This window comes from Nansenia antarctica (assembly GCF_963989245.1).
Source record: "Nansenia antarctica genome assembly, chromosome: 20".
NCBI lineage: Eukaryota > Metazoa > Chordata > Actinopteri > Argentiniformes > Microstomatidae > Nansenia > Nansenia antarctica.
This window is the reverse complement of record NC_137693.1, coordinates 14,991,030-15,001,029: the sequence shown is the minus strand read 5'-3', so window position 1 is coordinate 15,001,029 and position 10,000 is coordinate 14,991,030. Positions and strand designations below refer to the sequence as shown.

The 10,000-nt window shown below is 50.1% G+C and overlaps 1 protein-coding gene across 1 annotated transcript in view; it reads right to left on the bottom strand.

Moving 5' to 3' along the window:
* Positions 1–10,000, bottom strand: part of abr (ABR activator of RhoGEF and GTPase) — a 196,648-nt gene that overhangs the window by 92,247 nt on the left and 94,401 nt on the right. The window contains exons 7-9 of the mRNA XM_080549446.1: positions 5,009–5,061; positions 2,934–3,074; positions 1,401–1,522 (exon numbers count right to left, since the gene is read on the bottom strand). Coding sequence (XP_080405572.1) covers positions 1,401–1,522; positions 2,934–3,074; positions 5,009–5,061 — 316 coding nt within the window. The remainder of the gene's footprint in view (positions 1–1,400; positions 1,523–2,933; positions 3,075–5,008; positions 5,062–10,000) is intronic.

Below are 10,000 nucleotides of genomic sequence, written 5' to 3'. Positions count from 1 at the left end.
AGCCAGATGTGTTTTAATGGAGCAGCTAAGCTCTGCTAACTCTGCTAGCTGTGCTAATCCTCGGCGGTGGTGGTGGTGGAGGACACACAGATAAGGCTCTCAGACCATAATAGAGTGATTTACAGGCTGGTAACCATGGCAACGCCAGCTTGCCGCTCCCCTCCCTGTCCTTCCGCGGACCGTCGGCAACCGTCCATCACAACCAGGACCCGGTTACTGCCTAACGGCGGTAACCGTGGCGACCGGTGAGTGACACAGGGCCACGGGAGGCAATCCTGTAAATGGAACACGCCGTCTACATGACGTGTACGCTGCTGTCACACACACACACACACACACACACACACACACACACACACGCTTCCTTCACCTCAGGCACAAACGCCAGATTGAGACTCCTAATGAAATGCATGACTTCTCTCTGTACGCTCTCTCTCTCTTCACCTACATACATCTACATTCTAGATTCTGGACTATCCAATAGAACGACTCCACCGGTTTTTAGATGTTCAGTCTGGAGCCCTCTTTCTATACGGCGCTGATCAAAAAACCTACTACCGCTCTCTACAACACCGACGGCAAAATACCAGACTAACAAACTCTGGTCGTTTTCGATTCTGTCCGACATCAAAGAGCTGACACGCTTTGTAGAACTAAATTGAATAGAGAGAATAAAGAGAATGAAGAGAATAAAGAGAATAAAGAGAATAGATAGAACAAATAGACTCCCTCCAGAGCAGCTGTCATCCAGCCTGACACCCTCAGAGAGGCGCTGGCAGGGCCCAGTACAACCATCAACCATCACACACATCTAGATTACAACTAGGGGAAGAACTACCCATGGGGGGCGGGTAGATGAGAGGGGGGTCAGACTGGGAGACTAGACTGGGGGCAGTGGGTGGGGGGGGGGGGGGGGGGTAGATGAGAGGGGGGTCAGACTGGGAGACTAGACTGGGGGCAGTGGGTGGGTGGGGGGCTAGATGAGAGGGGGGGTCAGGCTGGGGGGGGGGGGGTCTGTTCTCTAGTCTCTGGCTGTGTCCTCCATCAGTACGCACGCTAACCACACACACGCATGCACACACACCCCACAAAGTCCCTCTCTGGGGATATCGAGGAGCTGCCAGACTATAATCAGTGTGTGTGTGTGCATGCAGGGTGTGTGTGTGTGCATGCAGGGTGTGTGTGTGTGGTGTGTGGTACTGACCCCACGGCGGTCTTCTTCATCTTGGCGCAGAGCAGCAGGTCTGTGTGTGTGTGTGTGTGTGTGTGTGTGTGTGTGTGTGTGTGTGTGTGTGTGTGGTACTGACTCCACAGCGGTCTTCTTCATCTTGGCGCAGAGCAGCAGGTCTGTGTGTGTGTGTGTGTGTGTGTGTGTGTGTGTGTGTGTGTAAGGTACTGACCCCACGGCGGTCTTCTTCATCTTGGCGCAGAGCAGCAGGTCTGTGAACAGGAAGACGTGCCGCAGCTTCCTGCTGCCCTCCGACAGCTCCACCAGGAAGCCGTCCTTCACCAGCTGACGAGCCTGCACACACACACGCCCCGCCGTGACATCACATCCTGTTAGCAGCGGCCTAACAAGGACATAAACACACTCTTTCCTCTCCTGAGTCTGGACCGCGGGGCTACCACCACCGATACACACGTCCACATCCACACACAATCTACTTCCTTGTGTGTGTGTGTGTGTGTTCATGCATGCATGTGTGTCTGTGTGTGATATTGTAGGTACTGTAACATAAGATACCGCCATTAGATGTCTTAACACTAGAACAGCCATGAAGGGTCATTTGACCTGTGAGTAAAGAAAAGTATTATATCTTTGCACTCGATCAAATTTCAGGACCCTCCTTTCATGACTTTTCCTAGATATGTGCGTTCTACCACCCAGTATCCTTACATTTTCAAAATCACAGGAAATTAACAAGCGGCCAACTAGTGGTCGTTGTGTGTAAATAGCAGCTTCCCGTTGTAAGGAGGCGGCTCTTTTAGTAGGTTAAAAAAGGCACGGCTGGTCTAGTGTGAAGGCTAATAAAGGCTCTACTATAAATGGAGCCTATTTGAGTAACCTATGGGAACATAAGATGTTATAAGATACATGTATACAGAGTAAAGCAGGAGGGCTTCTGTGCTTCTTGATGGCTGGTCCCCTTGATGCTCTCTGCGTCTGTCCGTCTCTAGCTAGCCAACAGTCTGTCCATCTCTTGCTAGCCAACAGGGAGTAGATGAAACGAGGCCCACGGCTAAATCCGAACTGGACTAATTAGAAACAGCCTCAGCTAAAGGAGGGCAGTGTTTTTTTCTGGTTAACTAGGAGCAGAAAGAAAGACAGTAATGAATGCTGAGCTGACTGGGAGGTTGAGGCTGACTGACGCAGAGCAGAGGAAGTGAGGGGGGGGGGGGAAGAGAGAGAAACTCAGCAGACAGAGAGTGTAAAAGCAGGCGGCTCCTCTGTAAGAGAGAGGAAGAGAAAGGGGCTGACAGGCAGACAAAGTCAGTGGTACCAAGTAAAGAACATCAAGCAGCCCTGCAATGCATGATGGGAAGAGGAGAGAGAGTGGGAAAATATCAAAAGGCATGAGACAGAGGGGAAGAGAAAGAAAAAAAGCCAGGCTGCGGGTGATGGACGGAGGAGGGAGGGTTTGGAGCAGCCAGAAAGACTCCAAACAGACTTCACACACACGTTAACACACTTCTCTGAGGTCAACACACTTCCCCTGAGGTCAACACACTTCCCCTGAGGTTAACCCAAAGGCTCGGGAGTACCAGATCCACTCGGACATGTTTGTGTACTTTCAGAATACTGCACATATACAACGACCAATCAATCAATCAATCACACACTCCTTAACACCAACTCCAACCACAAACCCACTTACCCAGCCGCCCCCACCACACACACACACACACACACACACACACACACACACACACACCTCTCCCTTGGGCGTGGTGACGGCGGTCCTGCGGGGGTCGATCTCCTCGTTGATGGAGGACAGGAAGTTCTGGGAGATCCTCAGCGCGTCCTGCAGCAGAGGGAAGTCTGGGTGGTCCTTAGGAGTGTGTTTCAGGAGGTCCTACAACACACACACACAATATTACACACACAACACACACACAATATTACACACCCTCACGTCTCTCAATATTACACACCCTCGCGTCTCGCCTCTGACAAACCTTGTGTTCCACTTACGGCCCCAATTTCCTTCCGCCACAGACGGCTGTGCAATACTACGTTTTAGTGGCCATGGCTACGTTGTTCATTTTTGTTCAGCAGTTTCAGCTAGCGTGAACGTAGAGGGTCTCTGGCCATGAGCAGACGGGGATGATTGAACATAAATATTGAATATAATATGAATGAATGGTCTTTATTGTCATTGCTACAGTACAGGTACCAAACAATAATATATATATAATATGCATTGTGCTCGCAGATAGGGATTTCACTGCAAATGTTGGAATGGATAATTATCGATATTTTTAGGAAATAAAAATGATAACAGTTGATAAAATAGTTACAGTTGCAGGCAACACATTTTTCAGACCAACACGAACTTCGCACCAATTCAGGCAGGGCAGTAAATGGTTCAGAGGGTTGGCGAGGGAAGCGGGATATTAAAATAGACATGTATTTGATCATAACCAGCACAGCAGTTGTCCGAGATAATCCCTCATACCCCCCAGTACATACTTTACAAAAGATATGAAAGCAGGCCGAGTGTATATTCTTGGTTCATAGTGTTTGGTTGTCTGTTGTTACCCTTTCTTTTCTTCCACTATCTTACCAGCCAGCTCTGAATGTGTATAAGAGCTCTCTCTCTCTCTAATAGAAACGTGGGTGGATTTTTGATTGCTTTCGAAATGGTACCCTTAGGCATTGTTGACGCTGCCTACCTCCGAATATAATCCCCCTCTAACTAACCTGCGTCCTTTAGAGAAGCCTGTCTCATCAAAGCCCATTTCATTTCTATCGCTCGGTTCCTGTGTCGTCAGCACACCTGCGCTAACTCACTCTGACACGGAGCCTGTTAGCCTGTTAGCAGGGTGTTGAGATGATGTCAGCGGTGCAGGACTGAAGCTCTATTGACAACAGAACGCCGTAACTGGTCTGCTTTACAAAAGATATGAAAGTAGGCCTACACACACCCACACACACACACATCAATCACACCCCTGCTCTGTGACAACTACTAATGAAGTCATGCAATCGTGCGTGTCTTTGATGGGAGCTGACCTCTGGATTGGATGTGAGATGGTTTTTGGAACGTTAAGCTCTACTGGTTTCATGCAAAACATCTTAATTTCCATAAACTCTGAGTGAAGTGGATGAGACAGTCGAGGCATCTCTGCTGTAGCCCGTCTAGGAACAGGGAGTTGTATTGGAAGGTAACAATGTGTGTGTGGGGGGGGGGGGGGGGGAATAATTTAACCATTTAGCAGACGCTTTTAATCCAAAGCCCTTTACAATTAGAGATTCCATGGACAGTCTCCCTGGAGTCATTTAGGGCTGAGTGCCTTGCTCAAGGGCACACTAGTGGTGGTGTTCCCAGGCGGGATTCAAACTCATGTCCTTTGACATTGCAGGTAAACGCATCGGACTGTGCTGCATTCCAATGACCTCCCCGCTCTCCCACAACACTACTCTCATGACTGCGCAGTATGGCAGCCAGGGTGTGTGAAGACACACTTTCTCCTTGGTGTGCATTGATCCTTGGTGTGCATTGATCCTTGGTGTGTATTGATCCTTGGTGTGTATTGATCCTTGGTGTGTATTGATCCTAATCTCGTCTATCCACCTCTACCGCAGGTTGGATCCTCTCAAATATAACCAATTAATTTATCTTCACCATGGGAGGTCAGAATTACGTCATGGACACGCACACAACTCATTTTGTGACTCATAACAGTCCCGTGACTGTGTGTGTGTGTGTGTGTGTGTGTGTGTGTGTGTGTGTGTGTGTGTGTGTGAGAGAGAGAGAGAGAGTTCTAGAGAGGGTTATGTACTCACATGAAGAACCAGGGTGCTTCTGGTCACACGGTCGATGGGCTTGTACAGAAGAGCTGTGGGAGAGGGACGGGGAGAGGACAATCTGTTTAGTGTCTCACACACACACACACACCCCCACACCCCCACACACACACACACACAACCACCCCCCCCGCCCACACACACACACAGACACACACACACACACACACAACCACCCACACACCCACACACAACCACCCCCCCAGACACACACACATACACACACACACACACACACACCCATCCACCCACCTACACACACACACCCCGCCCCCCCCCCCCCACACACACACACACACAGACACACACACACTCCGAAAAGGAACAGAAGCTCCCCTGCTGAACAAGTGTGCAGAACCACTCCGACTCGCTTCACATACAGATCAACTTCCTGACCACCGCCTGACCCTGGACACACTCCTCATTCTACACACTCTCTCTCTCTCTCCTCATTCTACACACTCACTCTCTCTCTCTCTCCTCATTCTACACACTCTCTCTCTCTCCTCATTCTACTCATTCTTTTACTACATTTTGAAATAGCAGTAACACCACGTTCATTGATAAAATGACATGAGGGATGGAAAGGGGGTATGGCAGTTTTAGAAGGAGGATGATTATGACTGTTTTTATTTCAGGGGGGATACCATCCCCCCTCATCCCCCCTCAACTCGAGTGCTGCTGATCAGTTACATATCACTTCTCTCTCTCTCTCTTTCCTCACAGCTCCAAATCAGACGTGTCACACTAGGCTGATTTCCCAGGAGGCTTTGCAGCGCCTGTGGGGCTGACGTCTGACAGGTAAGATGAGAGCTGACAACCTGATACAACAGGTGAGAGAACTGGAGCCCTCGCCAGAGACGGAGGAGGACACTGGGAGGGAAGTAGCGTTGGCCAGGATGATAGAGGGTTAAAGTAGCGTTGGCCAGGATGATAGAGGGTTAAAGAAACACGCCACTGTTCAAATGTCTGCCGTTGCCACTGAGCTTCTGTCAGCTTTGGGAATGAAATGCTTCTCACAAAGATCTCACTCCCCTCACCTCCCTCCTCTCCCCTCACTCCTCTCCCCTCACTCCTCTCACCTCACTCCTCTCACCTCACTCCTCTCCCCTCACTCCTCTCCCCTCACTCCTCTCCCCTCACTCCTCTCACCTCACTCCTCTCCCCTCACTCCTCTCACCTCACTCCTCTCCCCTCACTCCTCTCCCCTCACTCCTCACTCCTCTCTCCTCTCACCTCACTCCTCTCACCTCTCTCCTCTCCCCTCACTCCTCTCACCTCACTCCTCTCTCCTCTCACCTCACTCCTCTCTCCTCTCCCCTCACTCCTCTTACCTCACTCCTCTCACCTCACTCCTCTCCCCTCTCCCCTCACTCCTCTCACCTCACTCCTCTCACCTCACTCCCCTCACCTCTCCCCTCACTCCTCTTACCTCACTCCTCTCACCTCACTCCTCTCCCCTCACTCCTCTCTCCTCTCACCTCTCTCCTCTCACCTCACTCCTCTCCCCTCACTCCTCTCCCCTCACTCCTCTCACCTCACTCCTCTCACCTCACTCCTCTCTCCTCTCACCCCTCACCTCACTCCTCTCCCCTCACCTCACTCCTCACTCCTCTCTCCTCACTCCTCTCTCCTCACTCCTCTCACCTCACTCCTCTCTCCTCTCTCCTCACTCCTCTCTCCTCTCCCCTCACTCCTCTTACCTCACTCCTCTCACCTCACTCCTCTCTCCTCTCCCCTCACTCCTCTCTCCTCTCACCTCACTCCTCTCCCCTCACTCCTCTTACCTCACTCCTCTCACCTCACTCCTCTCTCCTCTCCCCTCACTCCTCACTCCTCTCTCCTCTCACCTCACTCCTCACTCCTCTCTCCTCTCCCCTCACTCCTCACTCCTCTCACCTCACTCCTCACTCCTCTCACCTCACTCCCCTCACCTCACTCCTCACTCCTCTCTCCCCTCACCTCTCTCACCTCACTCCTCTCACCTCACTCCCCTCCCCTCAGATGGAACTGAGAACGATAACAGCCGTGCCTTTTTTTCCTACTGTAAGAGCCGCCTCGGGGGTCAAACGACCATAGTCTTTACAATGGGTAGCTGCTACTTACACACAACGACCACTAGTTGGTCGCCTAGTAAATTAGCCTGCCTCCTACGCAGAAAAACTGCTAAATAGCTTTATACTAGCTTATATCCTGTTGTAAAGCACTTTGCATACTAGCATTTCATGTACGAAAGGCGCTATATAAATAAAGCTTTACTTACTTACTTGCTTTACTATGCTGATGTGATTTAGAAAGTGTAAGGATACTGGGTGGTAGAACGCACATATCTAGGAAAAGTCATGAAAGGAGGGTCCTGAAATTTGATCGAGTGCAAAGATAAAAAAGATTACTCACAGGGTCAAAATGACCCCACCCACGGCTGTTCTAGTGTTAAGAAATCTAATGGCGGTGTTTTATGTTACAGTACCTACAATATCACACACAGACACACATGCATGCATGCACACGCACACGCATACATACACACACACACACACACACACATCTGCCCAAGGACACACATATCGGAGGCTGTCTGAAGCTCCAACCAGCGAGAATCTCAGCGAGAATCTCATGAAACCGTCCTTCTTCTCTTTGATGTTCCCTCCATCCCTCCCTTCATGAATAATTCTCCCTGTATTCCCTCCATCCCTCCCTTCATTAATAATTCTCTCCATCCTCTGTCGTCGATGACTGAACCCCACTGCCTTGTGTGTGAATTAACTTTAACTACAAGATGTGCATACACTCCACTGGAAATGAATGGCTTTAATGAGTGTGTTTGTGAAGCTTGGTGTGCGTGCGTGCGTGCGTGTGTGTGCGTGCGTGTGTGTTAGTGCGTATTTGTGTGTGTGTGTGTGCGTGCGTGTGTGTGTGTAAGCAGGGAGTTTAGAATGAACCTTCACATGCTATCTGGACAGACTCAGGTTCCAGTTACAGAGAAACCTCTCCTGTGACGACTCTCTCTCCACACCAAGGCTCAGGCCTGGGGTCAACACCCCCCCCATGGCCTCTGTCCTTCACATCCCCTCATTACAACAACCTGCCAACCCTGCGCTGGACCGACTTCTGACTGGACGTCTCTGGCCTCCCTCTGTCTCACAGGACGCGTGTGCAGAGGAGACACAAGTGGAGTTGAGAAAGCAGAAGTTGACAGAGGGCCAGGGAGGATGACAAGATGAGAGGATGAGGGAAGGAGAGGGGAGGACTGCTGATTGTAGGAAACTGCTAGCGGGGTGTCTGTGACGGGCCCTGCTCAAGGTCGCCGTGACAACGTGACGTATCTGAAGAGCTCAGATACTTCCTGCTACTACTGTAATATAGCAACTGCTCACTTTTTATTATTTTTTTTGTAAAGGGACAATGCATATTAATGAACATTAAAAATGAAAATATGCCAGATTTAGCCAGAAGGCAAGTTTTCATCCATCGTCCCTCGCCAGTTTTAAATAGGCTTCCTAGAAAGATAAAATAACATCACACAGTAAAAGCACACATAGCCCACTGTACACCCAGTCGGGTGGAACCGCTGGCTCAGAGCTTCAGAGCCAGAGTCCAGAACAGAGTCCAGCCCAGCGCTGACCCACACAGCCCCTGTATCTATCTATCTATTTATATATCGATTTTTATATATATCTATATTGTGACCATTTTACTAGTAGCAGGACAATTGTCTTTTAACTACCGGTATAATAGTTAGGGTCATTTAGGTTAGGGTTAATAATATGGTCATTTAGTCAGTCTGTCTGGTCAGTTACATGGTCAGTCTGTCTGTCTGGTCAGTTACAGGGTCAGTCTGTCTGTCTGGTCAGTTACAGGGTCAGTCAGTCAGTCTGTCTGGTCAGTTACAGGGTCAGTCAGTCAGTCTGTCTGGTCAGTTACAGGGTCAGTCAGTCTGTCTGGTCAGTTACATGGTCAGTCAGTCTGTCTGGTCAGTTACATGGTCAGTCAGTCTGTCTGGTCAGTTACAGGGTCAGTCAGTCTGTCTGGTCAGTTACATGGTCAGTCAGTCTGTCTGGTCAGTTACATGGTCAGTCAGTCAGTCTGTCTGGTCAGTTACATGGTCAGTCAGTCTGTCTGGTCAGTTACAGGGTCAGTCAGTCTGTCTGGTCAGTTACATGGTCAGTCAGTCAGTCAGTCTGGTCAGTTACAGGGTCAGTCAGTCTGTCTGGTCAGTTACAGGGTCAGTCAGTCTGTCTGTCTGGTCAGTTACAGGGTCAGTCAGTCTGTCTGGTCAGTTACAGGGTCAGTCAGTCTGTCTGGTCAGTTACAGGGTCAGTCAGTCTGTCTGGTCAGTTACAGGGTCAGTCAGTCTGTCTGGTCAGTTACAGGGTCAGTCAGTCTGTCTGGTCAGTTACAGGGTCAGTCAGTCTGTCTGGTCAGTTACAGGGTCAGTCAGTCTGTCTGGCTCCCTCTCTGCCCTCTCCTCTGGGCCGTGCCAACCCTGCACCTACTACCCCAACTCATACAGCAGAGAGGGGGGGGAGATGAGGGGTCGTGAGGACGAGGGGGGAGGGGGGGGGGGGGGGGGGGTAGGAGGAGGAGGAGGTAGGAGGAAGAAGAAGATGAAAAAGAGAATAGGAAAAAAAGAGGGTAAGGGAGAGATCTTACGGAGTATAGGACTATTTTGTCAGACCTAAGATTTATAAGCTATGGTTGCTATGTGGCTATCCTTTCTATGTGTACAGCTTCAGAATGACCACTTCTGTCCTGACGTGGTTCTGTCCTAACCCTGTGGTCCAGACTGTGGTCAGTCCTACTGGTCAGCTCTGCTCCTGGTCTGGGAGGGGAACTGCAATTAGTGTGTGAACATTGTGGGAGGACTGTGACAGTCACTTTAGTATCATGGAGAGAGAGGGAAAGAGAGGAGGGAAAGAGAGGATAGCATAGAGAGAGAGAGAGAGCAGGGAGAGAGCATAGAGAGAGAGA